This window comes from Mugil cephalus, chromosome 5, assembly GCF_022458985.1.
Source record: "Mugil cephalus isolate CIBA_MC_2020 chromosome 5, CIBA_Mcephalus_1.1, whole genome shotgun sequence".
NCBI classification, from domain to species: Eukaryota; Metazoa; Chordata; class Actinopteri; order Mugiliformes; family Mugilidae; genus Mugil; species Mugil cephalus.
In genome coordinates, this window is record NC_061774.1 from 29,435,233 (window position 1) to 29,455,744 (window position 20,512).

The 20,512-nt window shown below is 46.7% G+C and overlaps 2 protein-coding genes across 2 annotated transcripts; both read right to left on the reverse strand.

Moving 5' to 3' along the window:
- Positions 1-32: 32 nt before the first annotated feature.
- Positions 33-3,478, reverse strand: exosc3 (exosome component 3). The gene is made up of 4 exons (XM_047584909.1): positions 3,199-3,478; positions 1,303-1,452; positions 1,043-1,194; positions 33-595 (listed from the first exon to the last, which is right to left on the reverse strand). Exons 1-4 carry the CDS (start codon positions 3,421-3,423, stop codon positions 388-390), a joined length of 735 nt encoding a protein of 244 aa, XP_047440865.1. The 5' UTR covers positions 3,424-3,478; the 3' UTR covers positions 33-387.
- Positions 3,479-5,915: 2,437 nt separating this feature from the next.
- Positions 5,916-19,425, reverse strand: tgfbi (transforming growth factor, beta-induced). The gene is made up of 17 exons (XM_047585760.1): positions 19,202-19,425; positions 18,766-18,864; positions 15,610-15,674; positions 15,356-15,513; positions 14,480-14,644; positions 14,219-14,365; positions 10,967-11,099; positions 10,673-10,885; positions 10,290-10,427; positions 10,067-10,209; positions 8,243-8,379; positions 7,967-8,097; positions 6,964-7,088; positions 6,781-6,883; positions 6,546-6,610; positions 6,245-6,269; positions 5,916-6,155 (listed from the first exon to the last, which is right to left on the reverse strand). Exons 1-17 carry the CDS (start codon positions 19,324-19,326, stop codon positions 6,100-6,102), a joined length of 2,028 nt encoding a protein of 675 aa, XP_047441716.1. The 5' UTR covers positions 19,327-19,425; the 3' UTR covers positions 5,916-6,099.
- Between the last annotated feature and the right edge of the window lie 1,087 nt (positions 19,426-20,512).

Below are 20,512 nucleotides of genomic sequence, written 5' to 3' on the forward strand. Positions count from 1 at the left end.
TTCACCAAACAAACCAAAACAACCAGTTCATATGTATTGAGTGAAAACATGTTTTATTTCATCTTCTGATTTCATTATTGATCAGCTAACGAATGCTAACACTTAGCACTGGGAGCAGAAACCCATGGGTGAAGAGCAGAGTTGCCATGTTAACTGTTAGCATCTCCATTAGCATGTGGTTCAGAAGGTCAGTGTTGACCTACTCGTCCTATCGCTGCACTCTGGAGGAGCAACACGTGTCTCTGAGTGTTGAAGACTGTTCAGTTTGACATGAAAGTAATAAAAGGGTCCATCTTCAACAAAAACAGTTCTGATTAGACGTCAGTTTCAGCACCAGCCAATCAGAGACGGTCTCCGGTTAGTAGCGTCCTGACAGATGAGGAGACCCTACAGCGCCCCCTGCTGCACCCTCCTGAAGAGCTGCTGCCTCTGTTGGGCCGTCATGGTGTCGGACGCCTGCAGCAGGTTGGAAACGAGCAGCGTGGCCTGGACGCTGGACGCCTTCACCCAAACACGACCGTTCATCCCCACCACCAGCTCACAGGGGAACAGCTGCTCCAGGTCGGTCCGGACGGGACTGACCGGGGACAGCAGCCTGGGGGGGGGGGGGGGGGGGTAAGACATAAGACGGGGCGTTATTTATCCCTGTCGGGAGACTTGGGTGATACAGCATCAGGGAACAACAGAGCAAAATACAAACATACAAAAAAAGGTAAATATTTGCATCAGGTTTAAGTATCTAGAGCCATAATGAGCTCTAGATTAGTGAGTTATAATTAATGAGCTCTAGATTAGTGAGTTATAATTAATGAGCTCTGGATTAGTGAGTTATAATTAATGAGCTCCAGAGCAGTTCGTTATAATTAATGAGCTCTAGACCAGTCAGTTATAATTAATGAGCTCTAGATTAGTGAGTTATAATTAATGAGCTCTGGATTAGTGAGTTATAATTAATGAGCTCCAGAGCAGTTCGTTATAATTAAAGCGCTCTAGAGCAGTGTGCTATAATGACCAGCGGGGGCGCTGCATAGAGGTGAATCACCTTCTGACGAGTCCCAGAGACACCGTGAAGAGAAGACCTCCTCCTCCAAACACTCCCATCCCATTGGCTCGACCTGAGCCGTCCATACACACCAGCTCCGGCTCCATGTCCTTATTGGCCACCACGAACTGAGCAAACACCAGGTCACCTACCTAGACAGGTAGCACACAGAGGGGAGGGGCTAACACCTGGACAGGTAGCACACAGAGGGGAGGGGCTAAGACAGAGAGGAGGTGGAGCTCCTGTCCCTGGTGTCTCACCTGGACGTTGGGTCTGTTCCTCTTGGTGGCCCCCTCGAAGGCCAGGTAGGACAGAGACGCCTGCTCACTTCCTCCCACATCCACCTTGAAGACGTCTCCAGACTTCGTAGTCACGATGCCGATGACGGTCTCTCCTTTAGCGGGGACATACTGAGGACAGACGGGGGACAGAGTTCATAAATAACCTCCCGAAACCCTGCCACCTCCTAAGTGGACGCTTTATCTTCCATCTAGTGGCAAAAAGGGTCAATACACTAATGTCAGAACATGAAAGTGGACGAATTAAAAAAAAATCTTTATTTTTACAGTTTGTCTGTGAAGGTTCTGGGTCCTCCAGGTCCTGGTTTAGATCCAGAACCATCTGGACCAGTAGAGTTTAGAGTGTGTTCTTCAGTTCTAAGGGACTGGAGGAAGTTTAAAGAGGTTTAAATAGAAACTCTGAAGGTAAAACCATCAGAAACTAACTGGACTAGTTTCTAGTTTCTGGTCAGAGTCCAGTGTTTTGTTTTGTTTTTGGTTGAAACGTGTTTACTTGTTATTACTTATTTACTTTCCTAGTTTGTTATGATTAATATCATATGTCATGTTTATGTTTTTATATAGTTTCTCTTGTCTAACTTCTTCATTTATTGTATGTTTGTGTATCTCACACTGTCGCTGTAAATAAAGTCTCATCTATAATAAATTAAAATGAATAGTTAGAATTTGTTGCACAGTGGTGACGTTATCATGATATGTAAGAACTAACCCCCGTGTCCACATATGGGGACATATATAAATGCATGAAAACGATAGACCCTTAGTCCTCAGACACTACGCTGACACCACCGTCACTGGACTCATCCAGGACGGGGACCAGGATCAGCTGGACCACCTGGACTGAACCCGCCCCAGACTGTGGAGAGGACAGTGGACTTTAGGAAGAGACCCACTGAACGTCCCACGTTGACTCTGTTAGGACGAAGACCCAGCAGAGGTTCTACATCCTGGGTCAGCTCAGGAAGTTCAACCTGATCATCTTCTACTCTGCAATAATCCAGTCTGTCCTGCATCCATCACGGTCCGGTTTGGATCAGCCACCGGACAGAGACAGAGACAGGGACAGGGACAGACTGCAGAGGACAGAGACAGGGACAGACTGCAGAGGACAGGGACAGAGACAGAGACAGAGACAGGGACAGGGACAGGGACAGAGACAGAGACAGACTGCAGAGGACAGGGACAGAGACAGGGACAGGGACAGACTGCAGAGGACAGGGACAGACTGCAGAGGACAGGGACAGAGACAGGGACAGGGACAGACTGCAGAGGACAGGGACAGAGACAGGGACAGGGACAGAGACAGAGACAGGGACAGGGACAGACTGCAGAGGACAGGGACAGGGACAGACTGCAGAGGACAGGGACAGGGACAGACTGCAGAGGACAGGGCGGCGCTACAGAGGTTCTGTCCTCGAGCTGAACTCTGAAGAACTCTGAGCAGTAACTACTGTTCACATACTAAACACAGACGCGCACATCTGAGCGTCTATTTATGTGGAACAGTTTTTCTGTTTGTTTTTTTTTTTGTAGGTTTTTCTTTTTCTTGTACCATTGAGCAAAGTCACCGGAGTCCAGTTCCTTGGATGTGTTCACATACGTGGCCAATGAAAATGATTCTGATTCTGAACTCGATTTATGTTTCCTCTGTGCGGATTTATTTTCTAAGGGTGTTTTATAAATTCCGTACGTGCTTTATTTAAAAGTTTGTGTTATTTATGTCTGTGCCTTTAAGCCAAACTGTTCTCATATTAGTTTTTATGCCTCTCGGGTCTTGGAGAAATTAAAAATGCAGATAACAGCTCAGATCTCAGGAGGACAGTTCGCTGAGAAGTGTCTCCATGTCTCCAGTCTCACCCTCCTCTGCTGGGAGTCGATCCAGAACACGTTGGGCTGTTTGTGTCTCAGGACGCCGCTCTTAGAGACCAGCAGCCGGGATCCGCTCCGCCTCAGACCCGGACCACAGAGCACCTTCTCCGGCTTCACGGGCTCCGTCAGAGAGATGGTGTCCTCGGCCTCGAAGGAGAACTCGTCCCCCGGGACCAGGACCTCCCCGACCCGTTGCTTCAGTGTGGACAACATGCTGCTTATCACGGTGCTGCTGCCGCTGTTGCTCGTCGGACGGAAAAACACGAGACACGCAGGAAACAGGAAACAGGAAGCAGGAAGCAGGAGGTAGGAGGAAGCCTGCAGCGCCCTCTGACGGACAGGAGGGGAAAAACAACTCGTTTATTTTGTAACCCCAACCCAGGAGGAAGAGGGCACCAGTGGAGCCCGTCAGCATCCAGAGCCTGGAGGTGGAAGTAGTGGACCCCTACAAGGACCTAGGAGTCCACATGGAGTCCACATGGACCACAGGCTGGACTGGAGGGACAACGGTGATGCTGTGGACCAGAAGGACCTGAGTAGACTCTAGTTTCTCAGGAAGCTCAGGTCTTTGAATGTGTGCAGTGAATAACTCTCTCTACCAGTCTGTTCTTTGCTCTGGTTTGTCATCAACAAACTGATCTGAAAAGCTGGACATGTGATCGGTAGGGGACAGGGACACGAGGACACTGGATTAGTTGCCCTCCATCATGGACAACCCATCCATCACTACAGCAAAGACTAGGACGGAAAAACCTGAGACACGCAGGAAACAGGAAGCAGAGGAACTCATCCTCCATCAGACTGATTCATAGTGAACTACAGAACTTCTTTTATTCCTTTTTCTGTCCAGATGCATATTAAGCTACAATGATCAATTCATTTCCCTTGTGGATCATTAAAGTCTATTAAAGCATTAATTATTCATCTGTTTAATTATTAAATTATTAATAAATATATGTATATTTATATATGTATTAATCTATTAAATCATTCATCAACTTATTAAATTCTTATCAATTTTTTTTATTCAATTTTATTTCTAAATTGTCACTAACAACACACACGTTTTACAAAATCAAAAAAACTTCCTCTAACCTTTAACAGGAAGCAACCTGGACCAGAACCAGAACCAGAACCAGAATTAGAACGAGAAACAGAACCTGGACCAGAACCTGGACCAGAACCTGGACCAGGACCAGGACCAGGACCAGAACTAGAACCTGAACCTGAACCTGAACCTGAACTAGAACTAGAACTAGAACCAGAAATAGACCCAGACCTGAACCAGACCTACAACTAGAACCAGAACCACCCCATTCAGAGGGACCCATTTGCTGGGTAAAAAGAATTATTAAATGATTATTAAAACATATTCATCACATTATTCATGTATATATGATTCATTTATTAAGTTATTAATGTATAAATGTAAAGATTTAAACCAGAACAGAACCTGTGGCCATGTACAAATAAAATTTTATCTTTAAAACGTGTTATTTAATTATTAAAAATGTTTGAATATTTATGAATCTTATATTTATTTTGATTCTTCATGGAGGTTTTATTTGGGAGGCAAATGACTCAACGTGATCAATAAAACACCAGCTACCCTGAAAATAATATGATATAAAATACATACAAGTGAAAATAAAATAAGATTAATGAAATAAAAGTTAAAATAAGTCAAAAGTAGGTAGAAGATTCTGAGGGACTTTAAAGTGACAGCAGACTGTAGATATAATGATATAAAACCACCAGGAGACAGTTTCTATTAATGAGTTGTTATCTAGTATTTTATCATCATCATCACTTCTTCATTTTTATTTATTTTATGTTGCACACACACTTTGGATCTGTGCTCTGATTATAGTATAGATTACAGATTAATGTTTACTCTTTACATTGTTTCTACATCTTGTTTTTACCTGAAGTCTCCTGATCATCACTAGCCCCAGTGTCAGCTGTTTCCTGGATGCTTCATATCTATGTGGAGCAGAGGAAACATCTAGAAACTACCAAAACTGTCTCAAGAACTTTACTAAAGATTGGAAGGATGGTGGAGAACCATGGTCTTCCAGGAAGAAATAAATCAGCTGGAGGAAGAAATAAATCAGCTGGAGGAAGAAATAAGAGACATGGAGGAAGTTCATGAGGTTTGAGGAGTCCCAAAGGCTTTGATCAGTGGTCAGACTCTGACATCATCAACACAAGATCTGAACCAAAAACACTGGATGGAAGAAACCTGGAGACGTTGGAGAAGCTTCTGATTGAACCAATGGAGTCAAAGCTGGAGGAGCTCCGCCCACAGACTAGAGGGGAGGAGCTCCGCCCACAAACTAGAGGGGAGGAGCTCCGCCCACAGACTAAAGGGGAGGAGCTCCGCCCACAGACTAAAGGGGAGGGCTCCGCCCAGACTAGAGGGGAGGAGCCCCGCTCACAGACTAGAGGGGAGGGCTCCGCCCAGACTAGAGGGGAGGAGCTCCGCCCACAGACTAGAGGGGAGGAGCTCCGCCCACAGACTAGAGGGGAGGAGCTCCACAGACTAGAGGGGAGGAGCTCCGCCCACAGACTAGAGGGGAGGGCTCCGCCCAGACTAGAGGGGAGGAGCTCCGCCCACAGACTAAAGGGAGGGGCTCCGCCCACAGATTAGAGGGGAGGAGCTTTATTTTAGAATTTATCACAAAAAGCTTAAAAGAGGAAACAGCTTGTGAACAAACTCACACGAGAGTTTCAGTTTTATTTTAAAAAAACACTGGAGCCTTTAGACGAGCTGCAGGACGACAAACTCTCATCAACCAAAGTAAACACTGATTTGGTAAAAAAGTCAAAGGAAATAAAAACATTTTCTTTTCTTCTTCTTCTTCTTCTTCTTCTTCTTCTTCTTCAGTTTCACTGACTCATCGTCCGGCTGGAGCGGCTGCGGATCACCTTCTGGAAAAGATCATCTGAAACACAAACCAGACAAACCTCAGACCAGATTCTCCTGGAGATGAACCTCAGACCAGATTCTCCTGGAGATGAACCTCAGACTCACCATTCCTGAAGCTCTTTGAGTCCGCCTGTTAGACAAAGGGAGTGACAAGTTCAACCTGGATCCATTATAGATCATAGATTATAGATTATAGATCATAGGTTATAGATTATAGATCATAGATCATAGATTATAGATGATAGATGATAGATTATAGATGATAGATTATAGATTATAGATGATAGATTATAGATGATAGATTATAGATGATAGATTATAGATGATAGATTATAGATGATAGATGATAGATGATAGATTATAGATGATAGATGATAGATGATTGGAGACTGATTACAGTTCTTACGTGGGAGGAGGCGGGTCTGAGTGAAGTTGCCGGTCCATCAGCCTGCTCCCGGTCGACCTTTGGAGCTGAAGAGAAGAGCAAAAAGAAAGATCCTGTTTATTCATTCATTTATTTATTTCATCCTGATAGAGGCTGGAAACTGTTCTATTCTATTCTATTCTATTCTATTCTATTCTATTCTATTCTATTCTATGTTCTATTCTGTTCTGTTCTACAGACAGAAGGAGGCGCTCACGCAGAGGTTTGATGATGCTGTTGACGGCGTGGACGACTCCGTTGGTGGCCATCAGGTCTGTGTGGACCACCGGGATCTTGTTGACGTAGACCGTGTAGTTCCTCTGAGACCAAAGACCAGAGACAAGCGTCAGTTACTCACAGTCCACTTCTCCTGTGTTTAAATAAAGTCTGGAGGACTGACCACGCCCAGCTCCAGCTTCTCGCCCTGCAGAGGTTGGAGTCTGGTGTGAGAGCCGACCCCCCCGCTGACCAGCATGCCCTCCCCCAGGTGATACCTGAGCACAGCCGACAGCTCCTGGCGGTTTCCTGCAAACACACGGCGGTTATGGAACACGTTTAAAATAAATGAGTCTGGTCTATAAACCCCATCATGGTCTGGCCCCCCCCAACCCCGACTCTAACCTTTTCATGGTCTGGCCCCCCAACCGTGCATGAATTTATTAGAATTTTGTTCAATCTAGTTTTATTTCTATAGCGTTAATAACAACATAAATTGTCTCAAGACTTTTTACAAAACCTGGTCTGAACAGAGAAGAAAGAAAAGAGAAAAAATCCATCTGACTAAAGCATCAGATGGGACAGACCAGTTTCATCTGAAGGGTCCAGACCAGGAACACAACACAATAATAACCTGTAAATAACGACAACATTAACTTTAGATCAAAGACGAACAAGGAGATTAGAGATCTAGTAGATCTAGGAGATCTAGTCCTGGGTCTAGTCCTGGGTCTAGTCCTGGGTCTAGTCCTGGGTCTGTCTAGTCCTGGGTCTGACTAGTCCTGGGTCTAGTCCTGGGTCTGTCTAGTCCTGGGTCTAGTCCTGGGTCTAGTCCTGGGTCTAGTCCTGGGTCTGACTAGTCCTGGTCTAGTCCTGGTCTCAGTGGATAGATGAGAGACAGAAGTTATTGTCATGTCTCCTGCGGTCCGGATTAGACCCTCTGGAGGGCCGAGTTTAGGCCGCGGGTCGCATGTTTGACACCTGTCGGCTGAAGTGTTATTGTCAGACGTGAGAGTGACTTCAGAGTCTGAGCTGGATGAAGAGGCGTCCTCTGAGCGTATGCATGTCTTTATTAGGACGCCCTGAGGACATTTGTTTAAACCACAGGATGATTCTGCCCTGAGTCACATAAACACTTTGTTCAGGACGTTTTCACCAAACAAGGAGCTGGAGGATCTGATACTCACGCATCAGCCGGCTGAGTTCAGTCTGAGACAAGGCACTGAACGCCTCGTTGGTGGGAGCAAAAAAGGTGAGCGCCCCCTGCTGGTTGAGCAGCTCCGTCATCCCGGCCGTCTGGATGGCGCCGACCAGGACGCTGAAAGCGAGAGACGGCGGCCTATCAGGACGCTACATCGCTAGTCGCTACAGTAATAGCAACTACAATAGCAACTAATGTTATGATGGTGCTAAGCTAACAGCTCAGCACGATGGAGCTTCAACTCTGAAGCTCAGGTCCTCACCTGAAGCGGTCATCGGCCTTCAGCACGTCCATGACCGTCCCCATCGGTGGCGTGAGGACTTTGTCCACGGTGAACATGGAGGCGAATCGACCGGTCTTATCATGAGCAGCGATGCAGGTGTTCTCGATGCACAGGTTCTACAGAGAATAAGTAAGACAAGCTGAGAACACTGAGAACATACTAACAAGACGTTAACCTCACCTGGTCCTCGTATTGATCTCTGATTACCTGATTCAGGCTGAAAGGACACAGAAAGGACACAGATAATCCATAACAACTGAAAGTTTCTGATCTGTCCTTGACTGATTTGTGGATTAATTAACTGGGATCACAGTTTGAGATCTGTCTTCACGGTTTAGTTGGAAACAGGCTCAACAGTTTTTGGCCCCTGGGTTAAAATATGGAAGGACCCAGGTGGCTACGCTGTGCCACAAACCATAAACCCATTAAAACTATGAAGGGCCTAGGGCAGGCATGTCCAGAATCTGGCCCGTGGGCCTATCACAGCCTGAGGTCCGATTTTAAATGGCGGTGGAGGAGCGGAGAAGGAGCTTTGGGTCGGCGGTGAACGTGAGGTCTAAGGCAGCGGGATCGATGAACCGTGTGCGCTTGATGGGATCCAGAGGGAGTGTGTCGTGAGAAGCGCTTTGGAGATCTGGCTCATAGGACCACAATACATCTGTTCCCCGGCTTCGGGTCTCTACAGGCAGACACGCTCTGTTTGTATTTACATCCCTCGCTCAGCCGATAAGGAAACACCATGACAACACAATCCACAACACTGTTGCTATGCAACTGACCAAACACAACAACTCCACATCACCTTGGACACTATTTTGCCAACTACTTTTGTATATTTTCGTGGTGTTAAATGTGTAAATGGTAAATGGTTTTGCTCTTATTTAGCGCTTTTTTACCTACTTAAAGGTTCTCAAAGCGCTTTTACAGTCAGAGACACATCCACCCATTCGCTCACACAAGCTCACACACATTCACACACCAGCGCCAGTTACACTGGGGGCAACGGCAGGTTCAGTGTCTTGCTCAAGGACACTTTATTTTAATTTAATCTCATTTTATGTATCTTTCTTGTTGTTTTATGAATGTTTACTTTTATTTGCAACGAAGTTATGGTGACAAAGTCTGTCGAAGTCTAAGTCTGAGTGAGCCCTGATGTGTTCACATGAATTCTTACATTTGGTAACTTCATTGTCTGTTGCATGTAAATGAAAATATTAAAAATCTGAATATTTACATGTTAGTTTCTTATTGTTGTCAGGGACTGTTGCCTCTCGGACACTTTCACATTTTTAAATGTGGCCCTCCTTACAAAAAGTTTGGACCCCCTGGCCTAGAGTTTATTGACAACATCCACCACTAGGGGCGCCTCTCTGTCCAACCTGGGCCCCACGTTGACACTAATTAATTCTCTCATCTTCCGTACTGCTTAATCCTCACTAGGGTCGCGGGGGTTGCTGGAGTCTATCCCAGCTAGCGTTCGGCAAAGGGGGGGGGGGCAGGTCTCCGGCCTATTGCAGGACTAACACAGAGAAAAATAACTGTTCGCGATCACACTCACACCTAGGGTTAGTTTGGAGTCACCAATCAGCCTAATGAGCATGTCTTTGCAGGTGGGAGGAAGCCGGTACCCGATGAAGACCCACACGGACACAGGGAGAACATGCAAACTCCACCCAGAAAGACCGAAAATTTGGGGATTTTTGGAAGACATTACGTTAGCTGACCACAGAGTTCAGGAGGCCCTCTCTGAGTCCAGAGGAACAGCAAGACAGTTGATGTTTATATGTGAATCATTGTTCTTACGTTCCTGTAGACGAAGACTCGCAATTTGAGGCCTCCCAGAGTCTCCAGTTCCTGACCGTGGTACAAAGACTTCGAGGACAGTTGCTGCTTCAAGATGTGATTGGTCATCAGCTTTCTCATGTCGGGCGTCATGGTCATGCTCCCTGTTGGACACGGGACCAGGGGGACATGTTAAACAGAGGTCCGTCTCCATGAGTCAAAGTTCTAGATCAGAGGACGTCACCTTTGAAGGCATCATTTAGCGGTGCCAGCATGGTCAGAGCCTCGGAGCCCGTTAGGTGGGGGGTCAGCCCGGCCTCAATGAACAGCTTGGTGGCCACTGAAACGGAGGACCCTTCAGCCAGCTCCAGGAGAGTCTTAACTGCAAGACAACAAGTACTTCAACCACTGGTATGAGAACTGGTCTAAGGATCACTACAGGTCACTACAGGTCACTGCAGGTCTCTACAGGTCAGTATAGGTCACTACACGTCTCTACTGGACTCTACAGGACACTAGTAGTGGTAGTGTTGGTGGGGATGGTCAGTATTGGTCAAAGGGAGCAGCTCCAGTCTGCGGTACCACTTATGGTATGGTGCTAATGCCAGTATGTACTAGAGTCGGTACCTGAGTCCGGGATGAGCAGCTCATTGATGTAGTGGATGACTCCGTTGGTTCCAAGCTGGTCCTTCCTGGTGACAATGGCCTTCCCATTCAGAGTGATCTGGTCTCCGTCACAGCCCACCTCCAGCATGGCACCCTGCAGAGTCTCCATCGGGGTCCCTGACACAATCGACTCGGCGCAGTGCACGTTCTTCAGGATATGGTAGTTCAGCAAGTCTGGCCAAACAAAATCAGAAACTGGTTTAAGATACGTCTGGACACAAGGCTGAGGGAGTCTTGGTGCCCCCTTATGCTCACCAGTCAGAGCCACGGGGTCTCCCAGAATCCTGTTCAGGGTCTCCTGAGGAATCTTCTCGAAGGCCTCATTGGTGGGAGCAAAGACGGTGTACTGGCCCTGCATGGCGGTCAGCCCTGCGGCAGCAATGGCCGTCTACGACATGAATAGGAAGTTAAAACATAAAATGACGCCTGGAAACAGACGATGGCACTGATCACTACTGATCTCTACCCATCTCTACCGATCACTACCCATCTCTACCCATCACTACTGGTCTCTACCGATCACTACTGATCTCTACCCATCACTACCGATCACTACCCATCACTACTGATCTCTACCCATCACTACCGATCACTACCCATCACTACCGATCACTACCCATCACTACTGATCTCTACCCATCTCTACCCATCACTACTGGTCTCTACCCATCACTACTGGTCTCTACCGATCACTACTGATCTCCACCCATCACTACCGATCACTACCCATCTCTACCCATCTCTACCCATCACTACTGATCTCTACCCATCTCTACCCATCACTACTGGTCTCTACCGATCACTACTATTCACACCCATCTACTCCCATCACTACTGGTCTCTACCCTCTACTGGTCTCTACGATCACTATGATCTACCCATCTCTACCCATCACTACTGATCTCTACCCATCACTACCGATCACTACCCATCTCTACCCATCACTACTGGTCTCTACCCATCACTACTGGTCTCTACAGATCACTACTGATCTCCACCCATCACTCCCCATCACTACTGATCTCTAACCATCACTACCGATCACTACCCATCTCTACCCATCACTACTGATCTCCACCCATCACTCCCCATCACTACTGATCTCTAACCATCACTACCGATCACTACCCATCTCTACCCATCACTACTGATCTCTACCCATCACTACTGATCACTACCCATCTCTACCCATCACTACTGATCTCTACCCATCACTACTGATCTCTAACCATCACTACCCATCACTACCGATCTCTACCCATCACTACTGATCTCCACCCATCACTCCCCATCACTACTGGTCTCTACCCATCACTACTGATCACTACTGATCTCTACTGATCTCTACCCATCACTACTGGTCTCTAACCATCACTACCCATCACTACTGATCTCTACCCATCACTACTGATCTCTACTCATCACTCCCCATCACTACTGATCTCTACCCATCACTACTGATCTCTACTCATCACTCCCCATCACTACTGGTCTCTACCCATCACTACCCATCACTACTGATCTCCACCCATCACTACCCATCACTACTGATCACTACTGATCTCTACTGGTCTCTACCCATCACTACTGGTCTCTAACCATCACTACCCATCACTACTTATCTCTAACCATTACTACCCATCACTACTGATCTCTACCCATCACTACTGATCTCTACTCATCACTCCCCATCACTACTGGTCTCTACCCATCACTACTGATCTCCACCCATCACTCCCCATCACTACTGGTCTCTACCCATCACTACTGATCACTACTGATCTCTACTGATCTCTACTCATCACTCCCCATCACTACTGGTCTCTACCCATCACTACCCATCACTACTGATCTCTACTGGTCTCTACCCATCACTACCCATCACTACTGATCTCTACCCATCACTACTGATCTCCACTCATCTTTACTGGTCTCTACCAATCACTACCCATCACTACTGATCACTACCCATCACTACTGATCTCTACCCATCACTACTGATCACTACTGATCTCTACTGGTCTCTACCCATCACTACCCATCACTACTTATCTCTAACCATTACTACCCATCACTACTGATCTCTACCCATCACTACTGATCTCTACTCATCACTCCCCATCACTACTGGTCTCTACCCATCACTACTGATCTCCACCCATCACTCCCCATCACTACTGGTCTCTACCCATCACTACTGATCACTACTGATCTCTACTGGTCTCTACCCATCACTACCCATCACTACTGGTCTCTAACCATCACTACCCATCACTACTTATCTCTAACCATTACTACCCATCACTACTGATCTCTACCCATCACTACTGATCTCTACCCATCACTACTGATCTCTACTCATCACTCCCCATCAATACTGGTCTCTACCCATCACTACCCATCACTACTGATCTCTAACCATCACTACCCATCACTCGATTTACCCTCATAGATCTTACCTCTACCGATCTCTACCCATCACTACTGATCTCTACCCATCACTACTGATCTCTACTCATCACTCCCCATCACTACTGGTCTCTACCCATCACTACCCATCACTACTGATCTCCACCCATCACTCCCCATCACTACTGGTCTCTACCCATCACTACTGATCACTACTGATCTCTACCCATCACTACTGATCACTACTGATCTCTACTGGTCTCTACCCATCACTACCCATCACTACTGGTCTCTAACCATCACTACCCATCACTACTGATCTCTAACCATTACTACCCATCACTACTGATCTCTACCCATCACTACTGATCTCTACTCATCACTCCCCATCACTACTGGTCTCTACCCATCACTACCCATCACTACTGATCTCTACTGGTCTCTACCCATCACTACTGGTCTCTAACCATCACTACCCATCACTACTTATCTCTAACCATTACTACCCATCACTACTGATCTCTACCCATCACTACTGATCTCTACTCATCACTCCCCATCACTACTGGTCTCTACCCATCACTACCCATCACTACTGATCTCTAACCATCACTACCCATCACTACCGATCTCTACCCATCACTACTGATCTCCACCCATCACTCCCCATCACTACTGGTCTCTACCCATCACTACTGATCACTACTGATCTCTACCCATCACTACCCATCACTACTGATCACTACTGATCTCTACTGGTCTCTACCCATCACTACCCATCACTACTGGTCTCTAACCATCACTACCCATCACTACTGATCTCTAACCATTACTACCCATCACTACTGATCTCTACCCATCACTACTGATCTCTACTCATCACTCCCCATCACTACTGGTCTCTACCCATCACTACCCATCACTACTGATCTCTACTGGTCTCTACCCATCACTACCCATCACTACTGATCTCTACCCATCACTACCGATCTCCACTCATCTTTACTGGTCTCTACCAATCACTACCCATCACTACTGATCACTACCCATCACTTCTGGTCTCTATCCATCACTACTGATCACTACTGGTGTACCCACCCGTAGCGTCTCCAGGTCGTCGTCAATGTCGATCATCGACTCCATGTCATTGGAGACGGCGGTGATGACGCGGTCGACCACATGGACGATGCCATTGGTGGCGTGTTGGTCGGGTTTGATCAGACGAGCACAGTTCACCGTGATGATCTGAGGAGAGAAGCAGGAGTTAATCAGGCCATTAATAATCCCAGTCCTGGACCTGACTTATAAATCCAAAGACACGATGACCATTGTGATCCTGGTTCTGGTTCTAGTTCTCACCCCGTTGCTGTAGTGGTGAATGTGGACGGGGGAGTCCTGGTACATGGAGGCGAAGGAGGATCCGTGCTTCAGCTCCTCAGACGTCAGCCTCCGGTTCACCATGTGGTAATGGAGAGCGTTCAAGAGCTCAATGTTCACGTTACTGACCAGAGCATCAAGGATTTCCTGTAGGACCATCACCATCATCATCATCATCACCATCACCACCATCACCATCATCACCACCATCATCATCATCACCATCACCACCATCATCATCATCACCACCATCATCATCACCATCATCATCATCATCACCATCATCATCATCATCACCACCATCATCACCATCATCATCATCACCATCATCATCATCACCATCATCACCATCATCATCATCATCATCATCATCATCATCATCATCACCATCACCACCATCATCATCATCACCACCATCATCATCACCATCATCATCATCATCACCATCATCATCATCATCATCATCACCATCATCACCACCATCAACATCATCATCATCACCATCATCATCACCATCAACATCACCATCACCACCATCATCATCATCATCATCATCATCATCATCATCATCATCATCATCATCATCACCATCACCACCATCATCATCACCATCATCATCATCACCATCATCATCATCACCATCATCATCATCATCACCATCATCATCATCATCATCATCATCACCATCAACACCATCATCACATCACCATCATCACCATCATCATCATCATCACCATCATCACCACCATCATCATCACCATCACCATCATCACCATCAACATCATCATCATCATCATCATCATCATCACCACCTTCATAATCATCATAATCATCATCATCATCATCATCAGTACTGACAGTGGGTAGCGAGGCCCAGGCCTCGTTGCTGGGGGCGAAGAAGGTGAAGCTCCCTGGTCCCTGGATCTCGTCGCTGAGTTTCGCTCGGTCTGAGTACATCTGAGTGGTGGAGGCTCCGACTGCTCCCAGAGTGTTGTAGATGTTCACCAGAGGTAGAGCTGAAACACATTGGACATTAGACAGGACACAGAGGACAGAGAGGACAGAGAGAGGACAACAGGGGACACAGAGAGGACAGGACAGAGAGGACATACCTGCGGGACATCCCTTTTCTCCAGGAATCTTCTCATAACCTGGACAACACTCATAGGTGATCACCCTGCAGCAAAGACACATGGGGACACATGTGGTCATATTGAAGCTAGAGCTAAGCCAGTTGCAGAATGAGTCAGACAAGAAGTCAACTAAACATCTAGAAGAAACTAGCAGGAACTGTCCCCATCAGAGGACAGTCCTAGACCAGGGGTGTTAAACATACGACCCGTGGGCTAAAAAAAAGAAAATTATAAGGAGATGGAAATTTATTTATCTATGAAATTAACTGGACATCTACATGAATGGAGCTAATTCTGGAGACTAGACTGGACAGACCAGGACTAGCCCCAGGACCCTGGGTCTGTCTAGTCCTGGTCTGTCCAGTCCTGGGTCTAGTCTTTAGCTCCATTCGTGTAGATGTTTGTTTCAAGGTTTCTGTGATTTATGAGCTGGGCCTTCAGGAGTTCCTGTTGAGATTTCCACAATAAATGTGGCTCCGGCGTCTGGGCTCGTAAAGCTCATTTCCTCAGAGAAAAGAAGAATCTGCAGCCAGATGGACGGATGGAGGGAAAAAAAGGAAAAACACAAAACCACTAGGAGCCCCCACCATTTACTGTTCCCTCCAAAATAAAATACCAGACTGTTTCTGAGGCTGCAGCAATTTAACCCTCTGGAGTCCAGAGTCTAGTGTCCCAGAGTCTAGTGTCCTAGTGTCCCAGAGTCTAGTGTCCCAGAGTCTAGTGTCCCAGAGTCTAGTGTCCTAGTGTCCCAGAGTCTAGTGTCCCAGAGTCTAGTGTCCCAGAGTCTAGTGTCCTAGTGTCCCAGAGTCTAGTGTCCCAGAGTCTGACTCTGATCCACCTCGGTCCTGGTTTGGTTTCATTCTTTCAGCTCAACCTCACATGTGAGACTTTACACTTATTGTTTCATTCTGTCAAACTGTGTGAACACGTTGGAGCTAAAACCAGACTAGAACCATCAGATCCAGGAGGAACAAGTTAGAAAACCCCAAACATGTTGAACCAACCATTTCTAGAACTTAGAATGTAAATCTAACCTGGACATTTCTAAAGCTCATCAACACATTTAGTTATTTACAACTATTTCCATTAAAACTATTTAGGACCACGTCCACAACTATCAGGTGTCCAACCAGTAATAATGTCTAAATGTCTCTAAACTGTCTCCTGTCTCCATAGACTGAATATAGCCTCACTGTTGCATAGCAACCACTGACACATCATGTCCTGGTTGGCTGATGGATGCATGTTTCCACCAATAGGAAAGGGGCTGTTATGTTGTTTCTGTCTATCATGTGTAGCTGGCTAGCTCTCTCCTCCTGCTAGCTCTCTCCTCCTGCTAGCTCTCTCCTCCTGCTAGCTCTCTCCTCTTGCTAGCTCTCTCCTCCTGCTAGCTCTCTCCTCCTGCTAGCTCTCTCCTCTTGCTAGCTCTCTCCTCCTGCTAGCTCTCTCCTCCTGCTAGCTCTCTCCTCCTGCTAGCTCTCTCCTCTTGCTAGCTCTCTCCTCCTGCTAGCTCTCTCCTCCTGCTAGCTCTCTCCTCTTGCTAGCTCTCTCCTCCTGCTAGCTCCCTCCTCCTGCTAGCTCTCTTCTCCTGCTAGCTCTCTTCTCCTGCTAGCTCTCTCCTCCTGCTAGCTCTCTGCTCTGGCTAGCTCCCTCCTCCTGCTAGCTCTCTCCTCTTGCTAGCTCTAGCTAGCTCTCTCCTCTGGCTAGCTCTCTCCTCTTGCTAGCTCTCTCCTCCTGCTAGCTCTCTCCTCTTGCTAGCTCTCTCCTCCTGCTAGCTCTCTCCTCTGGCTAGCTCTCTCCTCTTGCTAGCTCTCTCCTCTTGTTAGCGTTTTCCTCCGTGAACCAAACATGACGACAATATTTAGGAAAAAGACTCAGTTATTTAGAACCAGTCTAGTTTTACTTGGTCTAGAAACACTAGTTAAAAACTGATCTATAGGCTGAAGTTTAGAAGCAGAGACTCAATGAGAAGAGTCTTGATGCTATGTCATCTTAATCTGGTCCAGAGGGTTAAAGAGTTTCTAATTATTTCCACCATCTTTTAGTCTGAATTCCTGAGTGGGGGCGTCTCACCCCAGAACCCCCAGCCAGAGGTTTCACCACATTCCTCCAGGTTAGAACAAAGTCAGACGTGGAGGATGGAACAGGAGACTCCCCGAGCTCAGCGTTAAGCGTCAACAGATGGAGATCAGCTCCCGACATCCTGCACTGATTAACAAACCAGATGGAAACTAAACACAGAAAAGACAAGAACCAGAGAGGAGAGGACACATGAAGAGGACCTGGACCAGAGCCCTGGGGGACACCCCTCTAATGACCACAGGTAGCTGGGGGAGAGGGGGGAGGTCCTCCTGTTACCCTCTGACCTCCTGATCCTCCTCCCCAGAAACAAAGACGAGTCTGTCTCAGGACATGAGACATGTCCACAACATGAGACACGTCCAACAGAACTTTTGTACACACATTTAGATAAATATCATATCCACTAATGTAGACACATCATCAAGAACCACTGGTCTCCACCTCTGAAGCTACGTAATAAAACTGAGTCGCTCGTCTGATGTGAAAGAGACTGAGACTCTGACATGTTGGTAGCCTCCTGGAGGCTGTCAATAAAGTTTATAGAAAAATGTTCAACGTCCCCAACATGAGACACATCCCCAACATGAACTGAAATTAAGGACAGACAGAGGACAGAGGAAGAGAAAGAAGATGAAGAGGAAATGAACGGATGAATCATTCACAACACTGAATCAGCTGTTTCCATGGAAACTAAACAGAAGAGAAATTGGCCAACATGATCAGCTGAGTCCACCAGAAAAACACTGGACGCTGGATTGACGCTGGACAAAAGTTGGACGTGTCCTCTGCATGAACCATTTGGTAAACTGACACTTATGGTTCTGCCAGGCCTTTCTTCTCCTGGGGTTACGTAAGAGGTGAGGACACCTCCGGAGACAGACATTCCTACGTCTCTGTGTCCAGCAGAAGACATTCCTACATCCCTGTGTCCAGCACAACACATTCCTGCGTCTCTGTATCCACCAGGAGACGTCTCTGTATCCACCAGGAGACGTCCCTGCATCCACCAAGAGATGTCCCTGCATCCACCAGAGGACTTAGAGGAGGACTTACGTGGGCTGGCTGCAGATCTTGCGGTGGTACCACTGTTTACAGTTGGTGAAGTACTTCCTGTCCGTCCCTTTGATCTGTTGCATGGCGCAGACGTTGGGTCTGAAGACAAGAGGACGGAGACAGGACACTGTTAGAGGACAAACCTTGAGCCTGGACCACAAGACGTTCATCACCATCAACCCTTTATTAGCATGAACACATAAACAAGTCACTTAGTCACTTTCACACAAATGCACTTGGACACATTTAACCTCATTAAACTTTAAAAACTTTTAACTCTTTAAATTCTTTTAATTCCTCTGAGTTTCACTCTTTCTCAGATTAAAGTATTAAAGTATTTCGTTTCGGAACTGTAATTGTAATCAGAGTACTTTTCCCGCATCGGTCCGTTTCGGAACAGATAAGACCAGGACCAGGACCCAGAATCAGAACTCACCCCTGCTGTCGGCCTCGGATACGACTGTGCTGCAGAACCGCTTGGTATGGAGACCGGGCCCCGCACACGGTCAGAACCAGAACCAGGACCAGGACCAGGACCGGAACCAGCGAAGACGCGTTCATGTCTGACGGAGTTTCGATCCACTTCAGTCCGATCACTGCAAATTATTCAGCTCCAGCTCCTCCTCAGTCTGCAGCCCGACGACCCTGCGAGAGTCCGCTTTAAAGACGGAGGGGGGGGGGGGGGGGGGGGGGGTAGTGGGAGGAGTCAGGCACAAGACTTCAACTCTTTGCAGGAAGGAAAAAAACACTGATCACAGTCAACTTTACTCTCTCTCTCTCTCTGTCTATATATATACTTTATATTTCAGTATCCAGTTCATCATCAACCAGAGGTTCAGTTCAGCAGTTAGAGCTGCAGCACAGACAGTGGGACATAAGAGGGACGGGACAGGCTGGTTTATAACACATGGACATAAGAGGGACGGGACAGGCTGGTTTATAACACATGGACATAAGAGGGACGGGACAGGCTGGTTTATAGCACATGGACATAAGAGGGACAGGACAGGCTGGTTTATAACACATGGACATAAGAGGGACGGGACAGGCTGGTTTATAGCACAACATAGGGACAGGACAGGTGGTTATACATGCATAGAGGGAGGACAGTGTTATAGCACATGGACAATATTTACAGATGGAAACTGTGAACAGGGGACAGATCAACATCTACACTGACTGAGATACTATGAACATGTTCTACAGGTGGATTACATGTTAGTCGACTATGAACAGGAAGTAGAACAACATCATTTGTTGGAGGAAGAGGCGGATGATAAATGAATCCAGATGACGTGAACATTAAATAAATAAGAAGCAGTGGGTTCCTGATGCTAAACTAGCTCCATGGTCCTGTTCGTCTTTAAAGACGGTGGAACATCAGTGACCCAAAGACCAGATCAATAACTGATGATTATTGGTTATGTATTTAGTCCCATGACGGCTGAAACCCTGTACCAGGATGTAAACATGAGTTACCATGGAGACCGACTGTAGCAGCCTCTAGTGGACGGCAGAGGAACTGCATCTCCACTCCTTTATTTAAATAAATAAACTTCATTAAGTAATACTAATATTCAGAGACAATGTTTCAGAATATCTGAATCCACAAATCTATTTTCAAAGAGCTTCAAAGCGTTTCCTTCACAAGAGTAGTTTACATCTTTTTAGAATCGTTAGAAAAAACCTTGATGATAAATGCTGTGAATTATTTGAGGTAAAGAACGAACCTTCTTTACCTCCTCCT